The sequence below is a fragment of the Vipera ursinii genome, assembly GCF_947247035.1.
Source record: "Vipera ursinii genome assembly, chromosome: 2".
Taxonomy (NCBI): domain Eukaryota; kingdom Metazoa; phylum Chordata; class Lepidosauria; order Squamata; family Viperidae; genus Vipera; species Vipera ursinii.
In genome coordinates, this window is record NC_139513.1 from 130,156,021 (window position 1) to 130,180,328 (window position 24,308).

The window sequence follows — 24,308 nt, forward strand, 5'->3', positions numbered from 1 at the left end:
CCTGGGGCTGAGGGGTTGCTTTCACATTCACCCTTAGCCTGGTCTAAACCCAGCTCTTACAGGGCCTGCCTTAAAATCCCGTTCCGTTGTTCCGCTTTGCCATTTTGCCGTTTTCCCCTCCCCAAAGCACCCCCTTCTCCAAAGGTTGATGGCAAATCAGGCAGCTAATAGGAAATTAATCAGGCAGCTGTGGATGCTGCTAATAGCCAAGTCGTTAAAAAGAGATTCTTTACACGTTTTTAATTACAGCAATTAAATCAAGTCAATAAAATCCCTCCCCCACCCCCCACCTCCCATTTTGTCATTAGTACTATTATTATTAAAAGTACTATAAATTTCCTACCCACAAACAGCTGCGCCATGAGGAGGCCCTGACCTCCATCCCTTCAGCGACAAGGTTGCGGTTTACATTGTGCGAGGAGAAGAAAGGCTCCACGCTGTAGATACCCATGTCTGAAAGCGATTTGGCCATTTTTAGGGGTCAGCGAGAATGGGCATACAAGAGGTACGATTCACAGCAAATGTCTACCAGCAGTAGAGGAGAACGCTCTGAATGTGGAAGAACAAAGCTTTGTTTGCTGGGTCTGTGTGTGAAAGAGAGTTTGTTAACCACAGGTCAGTGCCAGTGTAAAACATGTGAAACATTCATTTGTGTGGCTTTTGCTCTAAAGAATCTGGAGAGGCACCTTAATAACTGCGTTTTAAAGAGGTTTGCTCCCCCACTGCCGCTTTTGGCCACTTCTTGCGATACAATTTTTTTTCCCAAGAAGCTATAGAAGGCATGTTTTATTGTGTCAGTTGTGAAGGGTGCTCATTCACATATATAAATTGCCACCTTTCAAAAAACACACATGCAGTGACTAAGAATGGTCCTGCCATATTACTCCTGTATATTTTGCAAAGAGAAAACTGTCATTTATATGGATACCCTTTCATACCTTATACATGACATGGGCATTTTGGCACTTAACAATCCATTGCCGCAATCAAAATACTATACAAAGCCACTTGCTTTGTGTAAAGAAAAGGCTGAGCAATCTATCAGGGTTCCAAGGGTAGAAATGACCTGGGTTTTGGGGGGGTTTGTTAGCTGTGAAAAATTGGAACTTCAGGTTTTTTTAGCCACTTTTGTCCCTTTCCTAAAAGAATATACAAAGGGCAGATTCTGGTGTGTTCTTGCCTGGAATTGGGTGGGTAATTGGCAGCCCAGAAGCTGCATGCAGCCCTATGAGAAACACTGTATTGCCTCCCAATGCTTTGCTCTTTTTTAAACAATTCAAACACAGTTTAATTAAGCTTTTAAATAGAGTTTCACATCTATTTTATGTAAAATAAACAAGCCACCACCACCACCCCAGTCCAAAGGCTGCAAATGTTGGGTATAATTATTCCAGCAACATGACTGCATCTCCTCAGTGGCCCTAGTTCACTGACAATAATCATGATAAAAATCATGTCCAAAGTGTGACAGGTGGTGAGATGTAAACTTCATTGAGTAACTTAATATAGTTGTGACCTATCAGGATGCATGGATGAGCTCTTCTCTTCCATGGTTTCAGGCAGAGAACAACAGCAACAACAACAACAACAACATTTATGAATAAACAGATAGTGATGATCAGCTGCATTCAGAATTGCTTAACATAACATTGGCTGCCGGTTGCCTTCCGGGTGAGATTCAAGGTGCTGGTGATGACATATAAAGCCCTACATGGCATGGGTCCGGATTACCTACGGCAGCACCTGCGGCCGGCCTCAACTTCCCTCCATCCAGTGCGCTCCCACAGAGAGGGCCTCCTCAGGGTGCCTCCAATCAGAGAATGTTGACTGGTGGCCCCCAGGGGGAGGGCGTTCTCTGTGGGCGCGCCAGACCTGTGGAACCGCTTACCGGTTGAGCTCCGGATGGCCCCCCACCTTCGCTTCTTCCGGCGGGATCTAAAAACTTACTTATTTGAGCAATCCAGCCTGGTTTGATGGGTTTGGGGTTGGGTTTTTAACATGGTTTTAATTATTGTATATATCGGGCACAATTATTTAATTGTTTTTTAACTTTTGTACTTTGTTTTTTAATATTTATTGCCCTGTACACCGCCCTGAGTCCTTCGGGAGAAGGGCGGTATAAAAATTTAATAAATATATATAAATATATAATTTGTGCATGATTTGGGTCTTCGCCACAGTGAATCATTGCCTATTCTTACCTTGCCTTGTGGCTCCTACATTCTTATCCTGTCCTATCCTAATCTCATAACTGGACATGGTTGACTGAATGCATACATGAATAGCAATAGTAATAGCCCTTAAATACTGCCCCATAGTACTTTACGGCACTCTCTGGGCAGTTTACAATGTTGGTATACTGCCCCCAATAGTCTGGGTCCTCATTTTACTGACTTTGGAAGGATGGAAGGCTGAGTCAAACTTGAGCTTGTCAGGGTTGAACTCCTGGCTATGGGCAGAGTTAGCCTGCAATGCTGCATTCTAACCACTGAGCCACCAAGAATGCTTGCATGCTCAAAATGGTCGAAAGGTAGAACAGGTAGAATCTAAAGTGTTCTTAAACTGGCAAATGCCATTTCTTATTTATTTATTCATTCATTCATTGTTTGTTTATTTATTAAATTTGTTTGCTGCACATTTTGGCATAAGAAGACTCTAGGCAGCTTACAACATTAATATTATTATTACAACATTACAACACTATTATTTTCCACTTCATCTTAGTTTGCTTGCAAAGGTGGATAGTATGACGGTACCCACATGCATACATACGTTAGGGCGATAGACCTGACTATATTGTATCTTGGTAGTTCATATTTATTTACTGCTGTTTCTCTCTCCACTCTCTTAACCCGCATCCGGCTCAGACATGGGAAGCTTTGAAGAGAAAGAGAAGCAGCAGAGCGTATCACATGGTGAAGCTGCCGTCATCCGTGCTCCCCGCATTGCCAGTTTCCCTCGTCCACAGGTCACGTGGTTCCGCGATGGGCGCAAAATCCCTCCCAGCAGTCGCATGTGAGTAAAAAAAACAAAACCATTCTGTGAAAAATACTGAGGTAAAAGATATTTCATAAAACTGGATGCCGCTCACTTTTCTTTGGAGTAGGATCTTATAAGGTAGCTAGCCAATCTTGGTGAGAGCCCCAGAGCAGTGGGCCCCCAACCTTTTGGACACCAGGGACCAGTTCCGTGGAGAGAGGTTTTTCTGCAGACCAGAGGGGCTGTGGTTTTGTGTGCTGCCTGCATCCCACGGATGGGGCTTCGCTCGTTTGCATGGACCCATTTCAAGCTATGCCATGGCCCGGTTTTGGCCATGGACCTGGGGTTGGGGACCCCAGCCCTAGAGAACATGGAGACCTTTGCACCTGAAAGATAGGAGAAGTGGCCCTGATATAATGCTACCTTTGGGGACTTTCAGAACTCCTTATACCTGCTCTCACTTCCCTTTCCACCTGGGAATATTGAATACAATGGCTCCTCAGAGAGAAGCTTGCCTTTCATCCCTTGCTAATTACCCGCCTGCTTCAGGAGTTGTTTTCCACTCTGCCTCTGATGTACCACCAAAGCACTATTTGCACCCCAGTTCCATTTGAGTGACTTGGCTGAAAATAGCCATAGCTTTCTACTTTCTTTAAATATACCATGCCCTAATGTTCCAGATGGTGACCAGTGATGATTCCTACATTCATGCCCCAATGAGCTGAACTTTAACCTGGAAACTGACTACAGGTAGTCCTCGACTTACAACAGTTCATTTAGTGACTGTTCCAAGTTATAACGTCAGTGAAAAAAGTAACTTATGACTGTTTTTCACACTTACAACCATTGAATCACCCCTGTGGTCACATGATCAAAATTTAGATGCTTGGCAAATGACTCATATTTATTTTTTAAAAAAACATTTTTATTAGTTTTTCAATTTACAACCTATATATCTAGAAAGCATCATGGTACCTAGGTAGTCATCAATTGAATAACAGAGTTTTCAATACATAGTTCGGGTTACATTATCATAGCATCCTTCTCTATTTCCCTCAACGTTCAATACAACATATTTAAAATAACAGATTTATAAGGATAGCATGGTCAATTAAAGATTTTGTCAAACCAATTTCAATGAAGTTTATTTATATCCTGTTAATTGTAGTATCCAAGTTTAACCTTTGACATCCCAAATAGTATTCAGAACCCCAAATTCCCTTTTTATTACACCAAAGATTGTATCATCCAACATACACCCAAGAGTTAAATAGCTAACTTCTACTGCAAATGACTCATATTTATGATGGTTGCAGTGTCCCGGGGTCATGTGATCCCCTTTGGGACCTTCTGATAAGCAAAGTCAATGGGGAAGCAACCATGTTGCTAACTTAACAACTGCAGTGATTCGCTTAACAATTGTGGCAAGAAAGGTCATAAAATGGGGCAAAACTCACTTAACCACATAAATTTGGGGCTCAGTTGTACTATTCATATTGGTAATAGAAGCAGTTTGCTTCACCATTAGCATGTGAACCAACTCTACCCCCATTCCCCAAAGCCAATAAATAATGAAACAAAGTAGTGAATGTGGGCAAAATCAACAAATACTATACAGTACATATAATAACTTACTCATATGTTGCATTTTAAACTCATTGTTTCCAGCTCAGTGTCCTTGCTCTCTTGGCAAGCACCGAAGTGCGTCTTTCTCACCTTCTCCTCATTAGTTGCTTTACCCAGCTGCTGTGTTTAGAACCCTGATGGTTAATGAAGGGATTTAATACTCTCAGATCCAGAAGCATCAACAGGGGGTCTAAAACATGCTGAAATTGTGATAGATGAAACATGAGGGTATGTGTAAGCAGTCCGATTATAGTTAGAAATACTATTTGGCCAATAAACTAATTAAAGAAAAAAATACAATCTGGCAACATGTGCAGCAGTCAGACTATTGTAGGCCAAGATGAAGTCCTCCAGTCATGGGATACATTTATAAACGAGACTCAGAACATGCCCATAAAAAAAGTAACCTTCATCCCCAATGGAAAGTCACTAGGCAGACACATTAGCTGCCCTGTTTATCTGAAAGAATCCTTGCCACATCTAGTTTTAATGGAGAAAATGCCAGGGAATGCAGCTGAATGTGTTCTTGTGAAACTAACATTAAAGATGTTTAACAGATGTCCTAGACTCATCACATTAAAATCTGGAGATAGACTTGATAAACTAATGGCTTTGTTTATCATGGAGAAAATGAATTTAAGCAAGAGAGGGAGGAAGTAGAGAGCTGTAAGGAGGGGGATCTGTTCATTCTTATGAGCTGTAATATTCGATTCAGGAAAGCGGAAAAATTGCCAAGACTCTCAGCCCAGAGAGAGACATTCATAGTAAGGTGCAGCAATACCCTAACACACCAAGAATAATTTTTAAGAGTGGAAGTTTACCTAACAGCTACCTCTTTTTTGATATGCTCACAGACATTATTCACATAAAGGGTATGAAGGAAAGGGGTATGGAGACTATTAGTACTAATTCATATATAAGGAAAGTATGACATTGAGAAAATGGTGTATTCATTTACTGTATTTGTTCCACAATATGTGAAGAATTATGCTTCTTGCTCCCGATAGCTAATAGAGCTGTGTTTTTATGAGCAGCATCTCTCCGTACTTGTTCCATGGAATCCTTCACACATTTTAATCAATCAATCAATCAATCAATCAATCAGAATAGAGCTGGAAGGGACCTTGGAGGTCTTCTAGCCCAACTCCGTGCTCAAGCAGGAGACCCTATATAATTTCAGACAAGTGATTGTTCAGTTTCTTCTTGAAAACCTTCAGTGATGAGTGATGAAGCACCTACAGCTTTTGAAGGCAAGCTGTTCCACTGGTTAATTGTCCTCACTGTTAGGAAGTTTCTCCTTAATTCCAGGTTGCTTCTCTCCTTGATTAGTTTCCACCCATTGTTTCTTGTCTTGCCTTATGGTGCTTTGTAAAATAAGCTGACCCCCTCTTCTTTGTGGCAGGCCCTCAAATACTGGAATACTACTGTCATGTCACCCCTAGTCCTACTTTTCTCTAGACTAGCATAAATCCAATTTCTGCAGCTGTTCTTCATACATATATTCATCCATTGGCCACAAATGCAGTTTAGCAGTCAAAGGTAAACCATAATAAGTAGTGAAATTGCTCAGTTCTCTCACATAGGCTACTCATAGGAATGTATAGGTGTACATATTTGCAGTAGGTTCCTTTCTCCAAGGAGTTTCTTAGAATGATCATTAGAGCAGCGAGTACTTCATTGCAGTGAAAGGTCTGTTGTGTTGCCTGGCACAGAACAACTGGTGTGAATGGAATGTACAAAAGAACTGTACCAATTTACCTCCTTTTTGCCTCCATAAGCTGTGTTTGAACAAGAGAATGCCTCATTAAGGCATTCTCAAGGCAAAACATCAGTAAGATTGCTGTTGTAATTCTGGACTAATTTGTTTATAAGCTGTGTCTCCCAAACACAATAAAAGCTGATTCATTTTTAGAATGTTGCTGATAGAAATATGCTTGTTTCTTTGTGGTTGTGCAATCATTCACCAAAATAGCAGGTCTGCAATTAACACTTTGACTGCATCTTCACCTACCTTGATATCCTGTTTTGTGTTATCTATCCAACTACTGTATGATTCAGGAGCTAAAGTGAAAGCTCCAATTACAAATATATGTAAAAATATTTCTTTGTAATGTCTACTAGTCAGGCAAATACATCTTAGCTCTATCTCTGGGACATGTGTAATGGGAGAATGATCCTGAGTTTCCCCACATAGTGGAAATAGTATTTTTATTACTATTGGGGTAGGTTGTGGTTTTAAAACATTGAAGAAATGAAGAATATAGAATAACTTACAATTAATGACATATTTCTCCAGTAGTGTGAGAACTCCAAGAGGCAATTCAGTCATGCGATATTGGATAGTTCTAAATATGTGAACACTTAAGATTGTGATTATCACAGTTTTGGAAGAGTGTAATGTATTGTTTCCCACCCAAAACTACTTCCTAGCAAGAAGTAGAAACAAGAAATATGTTATCAGACCTTCTCAGTGCCAACTGACTGTCTCTGAATAAGCAATTTGCATCTAGTGAATTTAGAACTTTGCATACATTACTTGGTTCATAGAGAACTCTCAATTACTTGAGAGTAATACACAGTATATAGACAGATAAGCCACCACACCCTATATTCCCCAGCTTCTTTTTATGTGCACACAAAGCTCAGCATATTTAGTTCCATATAGTTTCAAAACAATGCACCAGCAGAGTTCTTAATAAGCTGAACTACCTTAATATTTCCCCACTGGGATTCATCTGACTCCCACCCACACTGCATTTAAAAAAAGAAAAATCCTTGAAAACATGGCTTTTCCCACAGCCTTAGATTAGAGAGAGTGATGGGCCCTGGGTATTTTAAAATTCAGGTTGGTTGTTCTCTTCCAAACATTTTGAGGTTTTTCATTTTGTATTTTATTACTGTTTGTTAGAGTTGGAAAGCCTCATGAATACAAATAAATAAATACATTTCTGTAAAAAAATAAATTAGCTTTAGTGTTGTGATCCCCTGCTTTCCCCACAATTAGCAACATCCAGATTTTGGATTTCATGATGAAAGGGAGATTCAAACAAGTACTTCCTTAAATCTATTTTGAAGTTATTGTTGCATTAGCACACATAATTATTTTGCTTGCTGTGATTAATTTTTTATGCAGTTTTGTTGCATTTGTCGTTTCCTTGATTTTTTTGCTATTATCATTTATAAGGTAGTTAAAGGACTCTACTTGGAAACAATAGATTAAACAATAGATTCACATGATAGAGTCACATCATTACAACTGATTTAATTCTCTGGCATTCATTCATGGTTTGTTTGTTTAGTGTCAGGAGCATCGCAATTAAAATAAGGCTTACTATAGGAGATAAAATTTAAAATATAAAGTACAAAATGAAAATATGTACAAATTAAACAGATCTTGCTCAGAAACCAGCAACATTAATTGTGTTCTATAGGGCTGCCATGAGATCCTCAGGTGTAAGTGTAAATACCCGTTCATTTGTAATAATAGACCATCAAAGCTATGTTCATATTACTTACTAAAGTATTTAACTGTGGCATAGTATGTTCACTGCAAATAATTTATTGCTTGCTCATAATTTCCTTCTTTTCTTACTGCTTGTAACTTTGTGTTTAAATAATACACTATCATTCTAGGGTTAATGATAATAAACAGTAGTAATAGCAGGAAAAGCAAATAACAAGATTTCACAATAACTAAGAACAGAAAAATTAAGGAAGGAGATGGAGGGGCTAATTCTGCTTTCACAAGTCCAAGCCTTAAGAACAAATTCATACAATGCCAGAATTGGGAAGACAGCAACAGACAGCAAATGCCGCCTCTGCAAAGAAGCTGAAGAAACAGTGAAACAACAAGTTAGCTGCTGCAAGAAGATGACAAAGTAGGAACAATGATGCATTGGAATATTTGCAAGAAATGCCCTACTTTATGGGATGACCGTAAAGTAGACAAAAAAATAGAAAATGAAGAAGTTACAGTAAAGTGCTCTGGGACTTTAGAATTCAAACAGGCAAACAACTACCAAATAACATCCTAGATTTAACAATTGTTGATAAAACAAAAGACAAAAATGTCCAGGCAGTACTTGGAGACAGCTGAACAGAAGAGAAAGAACTGGAGAAAATAACATAATATAACGATCTGCAAAAAAGGTGTAGAACATCTGTGGCAAAAGAAAGCAAAGATGGTACCAATAGTGATACGCACCTTGGGTGCTATCCCAAAATATCTGGAGCGCTATCTGAACAGCATCGGCATTGACAAAATCACCATCAGTCAATTGCAAAAGGCAGCCTTACTTAGAACAGCTTACTTCCTATGATGATGTGACATCGTCAGAAAATAACATCTGCCTATCTCAGGTCCTTGGGAAGGACTGAATAATGGATGAAACTGCCAAATACAATCTAAACATCTGGCTGACTGCAACAAACCATAATAAAAATTATTTTAAATTGGAATGTTACTGGATTATTAATATTAATGAATATTGCTACATTATTGATAACTTAATATTAATGATATCAATATCAATGAATAGTAAATTTTTAGGTGGCTTACAACCAATTAAAAACAAAATAAAGCATTAAACTATTAAAATAATTAATATTAACATTAAAATTGACTAAAAATCATTAAGGATGCTAAGGAAGGGAACAAGATGTACACAGGGTGGGATCTTATATCAGTCCATTAGTCACATTCTCTTTGGGGCTCCAGGCTAATTGGCAGAGCCTAGTTTTCAAGCTTTGTATAGATGATGCTGATAGGTCAACTTCAATGTTACACATTTTGTCAGTCTTTTTGCCTGTCAAAAGATTTTGTGCACATGTCAAAAAATTCAGAGTATCAATCAGGTTATTTTGGAGCACCCTTTTTGCATAGTCCAGAGGTAATCATGTAACTATAAAAAAATTTCCCATGACATTTGAGAAAGGAAAATTCCTTTTTCCAGAACTCCTTTTATAGTCTTTGGTACCAGGGTATAGAGAAGTCCTGGCGCAGTGGCTTAGCGGTTAAGGTGCTGGGCTTGTCAGCTGGAAAGTCGGTAGCCCAGGTTTGAGACCTGAGCTCCATGCAATGGGGTGAGTTCCTGTCCTTGCTCCAGCTCCTGCCAACCTAGCAGCTCAAAAGCAAAGTAAATTAAAGAATTCGCTTTGGAGGGAAGGTCACAATGCTCTATGACATCATGCTGGCCACATGACTATGGAAATGTCTTCAGACAATTCTAGCTTAATGGCCTTGAAACGGAGATTAATTTAATTTAATTTAATTTAATTTAATTTAATTTAATTTAATTTAATTTAATTTAATTTTTATACCGCCCTATTCCCGAAGGATTCAGGGCGGTTTACAGGGCAGCATAAAATACAATATAAAAATAGTATAAAATTAAAATAGATTAAATTAATTAAGCCCAACAATTAAAACAATATTAAAAGCTAAAACGCCTTCAGTCCAGGCCTGATAGATCAAAAAACCAGGTTTTCAGGTCCCGGTGAAATGAATGCAGATCGGGGGCGGTCCGAAGTTCCACTGGTAAATCATTAGAAAGAGCAGGCACGCCCACAGAGAATGCCCTCCCCCTGGGGATCACCCGCTGGCACTCCTTAAGCGAGGGCACCCTGAGAAGGCCCTCCCTATGGGAGCGCACAGGACGATGGGAAGTTGATGCCGGCAGCAGGTGTTCCCTTAGATAATCCAGACCCAAGCCATTTAGAGCTTTATAGGTCATTACCAGCACCTTGAATCTCACCCGGAGGGCAACCGGAAGCCTATGCAGCTCACGGAGAAGAGGTGTTACATGGGAGTATCGGGAAACTCCCATAACAACTCACGCGGCTGCATTCTGCACCAGTTGAAGCCTCCGCATGGTCCTCAAGGGCAGCCCCATGTAGAGAGCATTGCAGTAGTCTAGCCGGGAGATCACGAGCACATGGGTGACTGTGCGTAGGGCATCTCGGTCCAGATAGGGCCGCAACTGGCGCACCAGACGAAGCTGGGCAAAAGCCCCCCTGGTCACGGCTCCTATATGGTCTTCGAAATTGAGCCGTGAATCCAAGAGGACGCCCAGGTTGCGAGCCCTATCGACGGGGGGTAACACCTCACCCCCCATCATAAAGTGATGGAACAACCTGGTTAACCCGAGATGCCGGTATGCACAGCCACTCTGTCTTGGCAGGATTGAGATGAAACCTGTTTCTCCCCATCCAAACCCGGACCGCCTCCAGGCAACGGGACATCACGTCGAGTGCATCACTGGGTTGGTTTGGGGTAGAAAGAAAAAGTTGGGTATCATCAGCGTACTGATGATACCCCACCCCGAAACCACGAATGAGCTCGCCCAGCGGTTTCATGTAGATGTTGAACAGGAGGGGAGAGAGGACCGACCCCTGAGGGACTCCACAAACGAGAGATCTTGGGGCGGACCTCTGCCCTCCCGTCAACACCGACTGCGAGCGGTCCAGGAGGTAGGAGGAGAACCACCGCAAAACAGTGCCTCCCACTCCCAACCCCCTGAGATGAGCACTGCCCCTATAGTCGGCACCGACTAGGGAAGTAAAATGCACAGGGACTCCTTTACATTTTTTCTCAGGGTATCAGGCAGCAGCTCGGCAGGTGAATAACATAATCCCCTCAAATTAGTAGAAAAACTAAATCAATTCCAGTGTCTAATGGAAATATATTTTTAAAAACCAAGTATTAAGATTTTATGCTGGCAAGGTGGGAGGCAACAGTTCCTAAGGAAGAGACAGTCATGTTATAAATGTATCTGAAATACCTAAGACCATCAAGCAACTTATCAAATATTCATTACTTTGAGAAGGTGGGCAAGGAAGCTAGAATGTAAACATTTGAAAATCTGTATCAATCTGGGACATTTTGGGGCCGTAATGGGTTCAACTGTTGTACATAAGGCTTCATTTTTGTCTTCAGTAATGATTCCAGTTTAGATGAATCATATCTTTGAGTCTGCCAAGGCTAGCTGAGAAGTTACATTACAAGGTAAGTGTCTGGAGACTAGACACAACGAAACCTGAGTGCGAAACCTGACACAAGCAAAATAAAGCTCAAGAATGGTTGGTTTCTGGTAAAGAGAATCCAACAGAATTAGCAATTTGTCTGGAGTCTACACAGGAACTTGAGAGCCACAATCTGGATACTTTATCAGCTGTTCAAAATCAGTAGTCAGACACTGTAAAGCAGGGCTTTTCAACCTTTTCACCGATTGTGCCACTTTTACGATATGGCAACATCCGAGTACCACCAGTCACCTAGCAAGGTGTCAAAAACTTAATGACACCCCCGAAAAAAATGAAAAAAGTGATGAAATACAGGTAGTCCTCGACTTGCAACAGTTCGCTTAGTGACTGTTTGAAGTTACAATGGCACTGAAAAAAGTGCCCCCCAAGCCACAGCCAAGTAAGACATCTGCCTGCCTGCCCAGCGGCGCTCTTCCTCCTGTCCACGGTTTTCATTGTTGTGAGGATTTCTGTTGAGGATTGGCAGCGGGGGTGGGGTGGGGTGTTTGGTTTTTATTCCTCCCCCCCCCCTCTGCTGGGTGGTTGCAGCAGGCTTTGGTCACTTCACATGACCCTGGGACACTTTGACCATCATAAATATGAATCATTTGCCAAGCATCTGAATGTAAATCACAAGACCCTGGAGATGCTGCAACATTCCAGCTGATCGGCACTTCTTCTGGGCTCAGCAGAAGCGCCAGGATCAGCGCCAAGCTCCACTTTTCTAGGATGGTCGTGTACCACCTGCCAGGTGCCAATGTACCACAGGTGGTACCCGTACCACTGGTTGAAAAGCCCTGCTGTAAAGGAACTGGAATTGGGATGTTTGAGGTGGTCTCTTCAGTTTGTGTATAGCATAGGGCTAAATAAATAAATCTGGAATTATCACCTGTGCAACATACTTGTGCAGGTTCTAGCAAGGGGGGGAGGAGAGGTGAGAACTGAGTTCATCTCATACAAACATAGAAATATCATAAGGAAAGTATTAATTCAATTCCATTAAAAATTAACATCCTGGGGCACAAATGTACACATAGTAGAAAAACCCATATTCTTAAAAAGAACCAAAGAAGACTATTTATGCCACTTTAGAATCAACACTTAACCCAGTGCTAATTTTCTCTCACATACACAAACACACAGCTGTGAAAACACGTGTGTAACATCTATTGTACAAGGAATAATCTGAGTGATTTTCCATTTGTGAAGGCAGTTTTGAAGTGTTCTTTCATAGCAAATCTAATGGTAAAATATACTGTATTTCCCCTCCCCCAGACATTTTATAGTTCCAGAAGATTAGCTCTTTCTTCAAAAAGAAAAAGAAAACTATTAATCTATGAACATCCAACCTGTTCTCCCTCTTGAGTGTGTAGCTACCAAGATAATTTAAAGACAGGCAAAGGAAATGGGAAATATATTTTAATTGCTTTTCATTCGAGGTGAAAGTAGTTTCACTATTTTGCAAATGTTTAGTTTATGCATTGCAGTTAGCTAATCTTCAGAAACCAACTGTATTTTAATTTTTTTTAAAAATAGTGGTTTTATTAAAAATTACAACTACAGTGGTTTTATTAAAAATTACAACTAATATAAATTTAAAAAGAAAAAGAAAACAGAAAATTAATAGAAAATTAAAAAATAACAATATAGTAAAGAAATATATATATTTCTTTATATATACAGTATGTATATGTATTATATGTAGGTGTGTGTGTGTGTGTGTTACAACTGACCCTGCAGCATTGTTGTTGTTGGACATATGCATATGCTGAATTAAATCATGAATACAGTAAAGCATTAATTCTAAACATACTTAATAAAGGACAACACAGCTCTATCTCATACATGACACATGATTACAGATCTTGATGTATACACATACAATAAATGGGTGTGTTTGTGTGTGTGTGTGTTCGTAAGACAAAGAGAGAGAGAGAGACCTATCTGACTTCAGGCTCATCATTAGTATAGGTAGTCCTTGATTTACAAGAGTTCATTTATAATGAGGGTTCAAAGTCACAAGGGCCTCAGAAAAAGTAATATTTACAACCTGTCCTCAGACATAACAGCCATTGCACTACCCCATCGGTCACCTGATCACGCTTTGGGCACTTGGCAGGCAGCTCACATTTACAACTGGTTGCAGCATCCTGCAGTCATATGATCATGATTTTATGAGTTTTCCAGCCAGGTTCCAACAAGCAACATCAATTAGGGGAGCCAGATTCATTTAAAATCTGCATGGTTCACTCAGTAACCACAATAAAAATAGTCATAAAATGGGATCCAGTCACATGATTACTCACTTAACAACCACATGACTTAGTGACTGAAATGCCAGTCCCAATGATGGTCATAAGTCAAGGACCTGTATTCTATTATCGTAGCATTGTGACATTTTATATGTTCATGTGGCAAAAATGCACACCCCAAATGCTATTCTCCAGATGCTATTTCTCTTTCTGTTCCTATTTTGCCATAGGTTACTTACATAGCAGCCTTTTAATTATTGTGTTTTATGTGCACTGCTTAATTTTAAATGTTCCAATACAGTGGTCCTATAGGTTGTTACAGGTGGGAATGGATTTAAAGTTGTATAAGTGGTTATGCAACATTTTTCTTGCAATCTGCTTCAATATCGGGTTAGAGAGGAGTAATTAGAGAAAGGAGGATATTTTTCCAAATCCCCCCAGCCATTTTTCAATGCATATCTATGCTGCTCTGAACAATCATATAATATTTATTCTGAAATGATCATTATTTCATATCTGCAGATGTGTGCAGCTATGCTTGCAATTTCCAGGCTTAAAACAAATGCCAACTTGAAACAACAGCATGATTTCCTGTTTTCTTCTGTAATTTCAGTTTCTATACTATGGTTTATGGCATATGCTCTCAGTAGAAACTCCAATAATAAAAAACAGGTGATCCTTCCAACTTAGCTTAGTTTTTCCACTTTCAAAACTGTATATATTGATTGGTGCCTGACGTACAATTTCATTATAGCAAAGTACTCTACATTCAATAACTTGAATCCACAAATATGTATATACATATCTCCCTCTCCCTCCTCTCTCTCCCTCCCTCCCTCCCTCCCTTGGATGGATGGTTGGTTGGGTAGACAAACAGACAGTATTTGAACCCCCAAACATAGCATGGCAGTACTTCATAAACAAAGAGTTTCCTGTCTTCCGGGATCCTGTAATCAAATAATTCTGTGGTAGATTACTCACTTCCAATAGAGCCCTTTTATTTATTTTCAGTGGTGAAAAAATAAAAGCCAATACAAAAACAAAAAGTTTTGCTTACTGGAATGCCTGGAAAAAAACTAATTTGTATTTCTTTCAGAAATTGAAGCAAGGAGTCAGAACATAATCAGTAAAAGAGAGAGATTGGAGTCACTTTATCTGAACATGGAAAGCCATGAAAGCCAACAGCTTCCTAAAAGGAACAGCCTATTGTAACGCAGTATGAGATGATTGGTATATTCTCTACTGAAAACTTTTAAATTAGGTGTGTCTTCCTAGGCTAGTTATTACAAGGAAAAGTTTGAGAGCTCATGTAGGGATGAACAGGAGAGTGCAAACACCTTTAACAACCTAACTTTGAACCTTGATAAATATCCAGTGCTGAATCCACTTTTTTCTCCATCCAGAGCTATTACGCTGGAGAACACACTGGTGATCTTGTCGACTGTGGCCCCTGATGCGGGAAGATACTATGTACAAGCTGTAAATGATAAGAATGGAGACAATAAAACCAGCCAGCCCATCATGCTCACTGTGGAGAGTAAGTGCTCTTTTTGGTGAAAAGTGGGGAGAGGGCTTTGGATTCCAGCTGACTGATTTTCTGAAAAGGTTCACCTGCCTTTTTAGCAACAGTCTGGTAGATACCAATTCAGTCGGCGCAGGAGAAAGATCACCTGCTCCATGTGCCAGTGCTTCTTTGCAGTGGGAAAGCAAACTACAAAATCAAACTATTTATCAATACCTAGTCAACAAATATAACAGTGTTATTGTTATTGCCATAAACACCAACACCGTTCATCCTGACTAGACCCCTATTATTTTAATTTTCTATATGGCACAGCAAGTAAGTCATGCTCAGGCCCATTCGAGTGGAGCTAGGACTTTAATTTACTTTAGCATCCACTGAATCCTTTCAGAATCTGCCGATAGAGAAATACAACTTTTTCCGACAGAGGGACAGCTGAGCGATCAAGACATCAGCCACTGAGTATTGTGGATGAAGGTTCTGTCCTTCCCAGAAAGAATCAAGAGAGCTTGATTTTGACAACTTTACACCTCATAGAGACCACACTTGTGCACACGACACACGCTACAAAGGGATTGGCAACTTTGAGTAGTGCTTTGGCCATCTTTCAGGTGGTCCTGGTAAAAATTGTGTTACAGAAGAGAATGGCTGGGGATGGTTTTGACTTCTTGCCCAACACTTTCAGCTCCCAACAGTTGACCAAATGGTTATTTGAGGAGCTGCTGGACAAAAAAAACAAAACCTTATGCAGAGTCTTTCTTCCACATTTTGTTTTTAATACTCTCAAAGGACAAGGGGATGGGCAGAGTGTGTTGGATGGCAACAGAAGTCAGAGAATCAAGGTGGGGTGGCATTGACAGTAGATCATAAAAGCAAATGTGAGGGCTGTGCATGACTGATGTACTATATGTTGCTGGGACATGTCCTAGAACTTTGAGACACTGCCTGCATTTGACAATGAAATTGTTCGTTTTCAGTGTGCTTTCTGCAAAAAAATGAAAACGTGTATAAGATTGCAGCCTGAATCTCTTGTCACTTTAAGGATCTGGAAGGGCTGTCTGAATAAATGCCAGCCGCCACATCATTTCAAGAGGCTAGCACAGTGTGAATTTCTTTAAAGCTAAGTGCTGCAGCTAAGTGGGAGGTGGGCTGAAGTTTATGCCTTGCTTATTTTCTGGTGAACCAATGGTCCCTAAAGCTCAGTTTTGTCACCATTGTCTCTTTGCACCTGGCTTCTCTGATGCTTCTGCTGGCTCGGGCCCAGATTTAATTTGCAGTAAATCTCTGGCAAAGCGGCTGGTGCTGACTAAACATTTCTACGGGCTCTGAATTTATTTAGACACTTTGGGCCATAAGTATGAGAGCTAGGAAGCTTTCATTACATCACCAGCTCAGCCCCCCCACCTCTCCCCTTTCCTATCCCTGCATCGGCTTCCTGGTAGCAGAGTGCTTGGCTGCAGAACTGAGCCTGGGAATCTGCATGGCTATAGCCTCTGTAAAGTCTCTAAGGGAATTCTCCCAGGACATGTGAATCCTCTTTCCCTCTGGATGTTTATTTCACAGCTGTTTTATGTCTCCCAGATTTGGCTTTATATCCCTTTGCCCCATTAATTTGAAGAGCTGTACCTCAGAGTGCAATAAACACCATAGTGCATGCCTTGATGGATTCAGCTATATCAGCAACTTGCAATTGTAGTCAAGAACTGGAGGAGCAGGGGGGAGTTATCACAGCAATTATTTTATTTTATGCACTTACCCTGTTGCAGCTTCTCTTGCTGCTGCTTTCTCTCTTCCCCTCCTTTCCTTTCCAATGCCAATTGCCGATGCCCAGCTACAGATCACAGCAGGTGGCAGGATTTAGCGGAAGGTTATGGGGAAGGTAGGTATGGAATCTTCGTATTGTTTTCAAAGATTTCAGCTCACCAAGCTGCATGGTGGGAGCTAAAATCCTGCCCTGTAAAGACACCTCCATCTTGCTGACTTTGATGGGGGAGCTTGCCTGCGTTCCATCACTAGGTGGATGGGCCAACCAGTCTCCAACAAAGTCTGATGCATTCTCCCCCTTCCCCCCCCCCACCCATGCGGAAATGCCACTCTCACTCACACCTTCCAAGTGTTGGATGTGACTCAAAAACTGCATGCAAAACAGGCAGCGCCCTTAAGCGGCACTTGAAACGTGAGAAGTCATACCCCCTTCTGCTGCACACTTGGTGCTTCTTTGCCATTTTATTCTTCTGAATGGGAGTTTTAAGAAGGGACATAGGTCTCTCTGTTCACTGTCAGGGAAGGAAGAGTCAGTAGAGTGGAGCAAAACAGGAGAAGAAAAGAGAGGAGAATTAGAGATAATTGGGCAAATGAGATACAGGACCAGCAACTGGTGTTTCTTGTCCCTACTAAGTGTAAACTGCTACAGTGGCCTGGTGGGTGAACAGCCTTGGACCAGGTAAGTATCATCTAAGAAAGAAGGTTGGGCCAAAAGAGAGGAATAAATAGCAATCAGGTAGAACAAGATAGGCTTCTTAAGCAGTGTGGTTTAATCTGCAGTGATTTCTGTTTGCACAGTCAAACCACATCCTGCTTCAACTAGCCTTAAGCAAAAAGCTCAGTGGGATATTACTACCCTTCTTCCCCTGTGAGATTTTATCTGTCATTTCTTACATACCTCCAAATAGTTTCCTCCAAATGCTTTCCCACTTGATAGCCTCCCAATATGGGGTAGCTACAACCTCTGGAATTCAAATTTGTGGGAAGTTGGAAGAAGTTCAACTAGAATAGAATTGCAACCAACAATAGTATGTATTTTCTGAGCTCCTACCTAATCATGGCACAGGTATACACATGGACTTCTCATGGGTAGATGTTGGATGCATCGGATGCTCCTGCAAGATGGCTGCAAGAATATTTTGGACAGACAGAGTCAAAGCTTGTAGGAGGACTAATAGATGGTGCTAATGTCACACAGTCATGGAAAGAAGAATGTTAGGAAGATACAAGAGCTGTGCAGCATGTTGCTGAATCTGGAATCTATTATAGAGAGAATAGCTATGTGAGATAGAAATGTACAGGAGTGGTGGTAAAGTTTTGTTATACAATGAATGATCATTTCTCATATATAAACAGTGAATGTTTTTGTGTAACTAAAGAACTACTAACTGGTATACCATTCCATTTTTTTTTCCACAGATGTAGGCGGTCCAGCTGACCCCATTGCTCCAACCATCATCATCCCACCCCGCAACACTAGCGTAATCTCTGGTACTTCTGAAGTGACTCTGGAGTGTGTGGCCAATGCTAGGTAAGTCTGCCTGACTGCTATCTCTGTGACTTGTGACTCCGAATTACAATGAGGGCTCCTTTGTATTCCTCATGTGCCATGGCCCACAGCCCACTAACTGCTTCTCAAGGACATGACTGCCTGTCCCTCATGTTCTCCCAGCCCACTGCAAATTCAGCCTCTGCCTACCTTTAATTGCTCCACTCCAAAAAAGATGTTTCCCAACTTCTGCCAGCAATATTGTACCAGAGAGTCATTCTGCAACAAATCATCCCAAAGTAAATTTGGGGATGGAGGCCTACCTTGCTCCAGTTGGCCCCATAAGGCTTTCTTTGGCCCACACTCTACATGATGGCAGGCCACAGACTTTAATGGCCATGGGTGAGAGTCGGGGTTTCTCATTGTGCCAAAAGGCTTCTCTCCTGCTTTTCTTACAACACATTGAAAGGGATCCATCTTCACAAACTTCTCTGCTCATCAGGCCACTCATCAAACTACACATCATCTGGAAGAAAGGTGGGATTCCAGTATCCAGTGGCATCAGTGACTACAACCGGCGGTTGACCATCCTTAATCCCTCCCTAAGCGACAGTGGCTACTATGAGTGTGAAGCTGTGTTGCGCAGTAGCAGCGTACCCTCTGTGGTTCGAGGAGCTTATCTCTCTGTGCTGGGTAAGAAGAAGAAACTTTGCTGAGTTTCTTTGCCTAAAGGGACTACTCATCAGTTGGGCAACCACATCAGGCCAGCTGCTGCCATTGTCCTTTGCTTCAGCACTGCGGTCATCAGTCACTCAAAGCATTTCCCTAACTCCCAAGTACCGCTTTTCCAATTATGATGTGACATTAGTCATTCCTTAAAGTCATACTCCTGCTCAGACTCAGTGTCAAGCAACCATCATGTTTTTTTTTATCACCAATATTATCCTATATCCGATAACATGTCAGACCTTGCATTTCAAATGATTTTAAATGATGGTTTGACATACAGGACATTGCATTTGGATAGTGGAATATCAAGCAGGATGTATCAGTTTTACAACCCTTGCAGATATGAGCCTAAAGACTCATTGGCATCACATCCACCCAATCACTCTGATCATAACTCCATACATCCCCCTAACTTTAGCTTGACATGACGCAGTTGTCTTCTTATCCCCATTTTAGAGTCAAGGCCTTGCTACCTTTGGGTTTTCTCATCCGATGTGGAAGTAATACTTCCCATCTTCTCCCCGTTCATGTTTTCCTGTGCACACAATATTTGGTGCTTTGGTGGTGACTTGAACTGTTGAAGTGCCAGGGCCCAACTCCTACTAGCCACTTTTAGCTAATACAGGCATGCCCCTTCCTCTTCTGCATTGTGTAATGGCGGCTTCCACAACGTTCTTGTAACTTGCTGACTTGAGCCAGGGCTATCTTCATGCACAACCTATGAAATCATAATTTATAGAACACTTACATATGCTTGAGTTCTAGAATCCTACAATAAAATGGCATAAAAGTTCCGACTATGCAGTTCTGAATATTTTTCTAATATCCTCCTTCCCTCACAGCGTTTACTCCTTAATTTGTGCCTATCCCACAACTCCAGCTTACACTGATCAGTACTCCCAGATCCCATGGTTCATGCTGGCAAGCTGCAAGGAAGTTTTCCCTTGTAGATTCCCCTTCCCCCATGTAAACTCAATCTGCCCCCCCCCCGTTCGTGCTGGCAGGACAAGCAAGTGCACCAACTTCAGGACTCCCTTCCATCAGCCAGTGCCCCTCCTCAGCACATCTGGCAGCAAACCCTCCAAGAGATATAGGAGAGAAGAGCAAGCATCTTTTCCCCGCTGAAATCTCCTGCATCATCTGCTTGTCTGCTGACAAAATGGACCAAAATAACCTATAAGAAAAATTAGTGGATAAGCTTAAGAATCAGGATAAATAAGAACAGTTTCCCCCTCCCCCCCCAAAAAAGGATAGGCAGGGAGCCCATATAAGGACCTCAGAAGACTTTAACCATGGAAAAAGTGGAAGTGAAAACCCATTAATCAAAAATGCTCTGACTGAAGGGATCAGATAAGTTAGAGAAGGAGGATGTGTTGATAGATAAGGATCCAAAGACCAGAATGAGGCTCACAGTCAGACGTTGCCTCCTCCCCCAATCCATGTTAGGGAGAGTGATTGGTAGAAGTATTTCTTACTGATAGGAAATCCACAAATCATGGCACTTAACTTGTCCTGAAATAAAACGTTAGGGCAGGTAACCACTTGCTGGCCTTATTATGAGGGGAGAATAGAGACCGACAAATAGAGGAAATAATGCTATTATACTTTTATGTCCCCTTAAAGACTGGAGGAAAGCACATAATAGGTTGCCTGCCAGTATCCATAGTATCCAATAATGAGGACAGGCTTTCAATCACTTCAACAGTGACTCGGTGATGCTGTGAAGATGCCGTACATCACTAGTGGGGAAATGGCCTGAGTCTTATTTAAGTTGAGGTCAGGGTATGTTTGTTCTTTAAGACTTCCGGTGGCTCCGCGGCGACGGAGGGAGCCTTCCCGGGCTGCCCGCGGCTCAGCTGGTGTTTTTTCGCCCGAAACAGCGCCGATCAGCTGTTCGGGCGAATCTGAAGCCCCCTCCTCGGGAGAAGAGGAGGAGGTGAGCCCCCAGGTGGGGGTTGAGTTCTCCGGGGCCGCCTGAGCTTGGAGCTTGGGCGGCTGAAGGATTGAACTCCCCCGTAGCCTGGGCTGCTCCCAGCTGGCTAGCGTCTCTGCTCCGGACTTCATGGAGCAGAGCCAGGCGTCTGCGACCATCCCTGCTTGAAGGAGAGACTATGAAAGGGAAAGAGCAGGCAGAGCAGTACAAGAGGGAAAGATGAAGAGATGAAGAAGATTTTATTTTACTCTCAAGCTTGATGGACTTTGCTTAAAACTTAAAGTGAAAGTGCGTCACAATTGTAAGTAAAAGATGGCGGCTAAACCTCCCCCTAGAACTTTTCGGAGTGCTGGAAATTCTCCGGTGCAACAACAATCATTGCTGCAGGCGTTGCATTCTCCTGATGTATTGACATCGAAGGATCTTGAAAAACATACCCAGTTAATTTTGGAGTCAATGGGTGTTAAATTTCTACAGATGGAGGAGAAATTGGAGAAATTGGAGCAGAGAATGGAAGAAAGGATGGAACAGAAACTTAGAGAAATGAAGGTAGACATTTTGTCCTCAGTGCAAAAAGTTGCTAAATGTGTGGAGGTGCTGGATGATCAAGTGCAAGATTTGATTCAAAAGAATGCTTTATTAGAAGCAAAAGTATTGGAAATTGAAGATTTAAAAGACAAAATCGACAGTGAACAGAGCTTGGCTCAATTTTACCAGATGCAGTTTGCTGTGAGAATTAGAGGCCTAAAAGAGAATATTAAGGAAGATTTAAAGCAGCTGGTTTCTGAGGCTTTTGAGGGAGTATTGAACCATCCAGCATCTGAATTAAAACAAGGTATGGACAAAGTGTTTCGTGTGAATTCGTGGATTGCTAAACAGAGAAAGTTGCCTAGAGATGTGGTGGTTTATTTTGTAAAAAGGGAAATTAGAGATGAAGTTATACAAGCTGCCTACGATACCAAAGTTGTGATTGCTGGTCAACAAGTTTTGGTTCTAAAAGAAATTCCTCCAAAGATTTTAAAGAGAAGGAAGGATTTTATATTTCTTGTGCAAGAGCTCAAGCAAAGAGATATAAGGTTCAGATGGGAGATCCCAGCTGGGTTGAGCTTCATGTATGATGGCAAAAGGTACTGTTTGAGTAATGTGAAGCAAGCGCATGATTTTTATAATAATGTCTTGAAAGTAACCCCATCAACACTTCTGGAAGCTGCAGAGGGATCTGGAGAAGGAGAACATCAAGAGGATGAAGATGCACAGATAGACGAGAAGGGTACAGGAGGAGTTCAAGCTGCAACTCTTTTGGATGATCTTAGAGAACAGAGGGTGACGCGTGCTGCCTTAAAACGCTCAAAAAAGGAAAAAAAATAAGATCAGTAGAAATCTATGGAACTTCCACAAAATATTTATAGTTAAGTGGTAGTTGTGTTTTTTTTTTAAAAAAAAAAAAGTTTTGGGATGCTATGTATGGTAATAGATTTTTTTTTTTAATTTGGAATTAATGGACAACTTACTACAGAGGAAGAGGAAGAAAGTTTTGTGGGTTAATGTGGGTTAATTTGTGTAAGAACTATTTATTAATGTGCAAATGAGAATATGTTAAGGTAATAGTGAATTGTGGAAGAATATAGATGGGAATGATGCTAGTTTTCTTTTATTTTAGTTTTTTATATATATTTAGTATTATTAAGGATTGGTTTACTATATACAAGCTAGAGAGTGATGGATTTTAGAGTTTATAATTGTTAGTATATGATTGTTTATGATTGCCTTTTAGATATATACCTTGTATTTTGCTCTGGGAAGTCGGGGGGGGGAGGGGGGAGGAGGGGAAGTGGAGGGGGGGAGGTAGGGGAGGGAGGAGGGGGAGGGGGAGGGGGGGAGATAGGGGGGAGGTAGGGAGGGGAGGAGGGAGGGGGAAGGTGGGTTTTTTTAAAGGAAAATTGTATTTTATAAAACTTTTCAATAAAAAAAAAAAAAAAAAGAACAAACTTAATAAAAGTCATTCAGCAGGAATAATTTACAAAGATATGGAAATATCCCACGTGGAATTGTACTGTGAAGCCATCTAGCCCATAAGAAATTGATACTAGATCTTAGGCAGGAAATACTTTCAGATCATTTGTTTTGTTTTGAGGGGGGGTTAGTGAGAGATGACAAAGATAGAACCTGAAAAATTCCGAAATGTTTTGTTTTGAGGGGGGGGGGGGTTAGTGAGAGATGACAAAGATAGAAGCTGAAAAATTCCGAATGTAACCATGACATTTCATTTTTAAAATTTATATGGAGAATATTCGGCTGGTCCTATGTCTGATTTTTCTTTTACAGAACCACCCCAGTTCACCAAGGAACCAGAAAGACACATTACAGCTGAGATGGAAAAAGTAGTACAGATTCCATGCCAAGCTAAAGGTAATTTCTTCTATTATATTAGGGATTGTTTGGACCGATTTAGTTTCGAATCAGAATAGTTAATCTTATAATCCTAGCCATTCACTACGTTAATAAATGACCATTTCCGTTAGATCTACATTTGGGAGATTTGATATAGGGAAATGAATGAAGAAAATGTTCAGATACTCACTGTTGTGATTCAGGGTCAGCCTGTGGGTTCGGCAGTTGGGTCGGATGACTCAGAGGAGGAGGAGGAGGGGGGTGTTGAAGAGCTTGCTGAGGGGGTTGGACAGCTTGATGAGAGCCCTTAGCCAGGCCCCTCCCACCTGGTCATGACGCAGACCCAGCTGTATCAGCCTGACAGCATGGATGAAGAAGACCCACAGCTGGCCCTGTTCAAGGACGCCCAACGCAGGAGGCAGTCAATCAGGAGTAAACAGAGGAAGGCAATGGGGCTCCTCGGAAGGAGGCAGAGAGAAGCCACGCCCTGAACTGTATTTAAGGGGGAATGCGTGGGAGGGCTGGTTTGCTGAAGGCAACCGCTTGAAAAGCTCCTGTTTCTTGGTTCGTGTCTTGTTCTATTTGTTTTTGTAGCAATAAAGT

At 41.3% G+C, this 24,308-nt stretch overlaps 1 protein-coding gene across 1 annotated transcript in view; it reads left to right on the top strand.

Annotated features, from left to right (window-relative positions):
* SDK2 (sidekick cell adhesion molecule 2) overlaps positions 1–24,308 on the top strand; it is a gene marked incomplete at both ends in the record, with an annotated part of 427,058 nt that overhangs the window by 319,161 nt on the left and 83,589 nt on the right. The window contains 5 exons of the mRNA XM_083351383.1: positions 2,868–3,015; positions 15,281–15,414; positions 18,583–18,694; positions 19,155–19,345; positions 23,640–23,723. Of these exons, the coding sequence (XP_083207509.1) occupies positions 2,868–3,015; positions 15,281–15,414; positions 18,583–18,694; positions 19,155–19,345; positions 23,640–23,723 (669 nt within the window). The remainder of the gene's footprint in view (positions 1–2,867; positions 3,016–15,280; positions 15,415–18,582; positions 18,695–19,154; positions 19,346–23,639; positions 23,724–24,308) is intronic.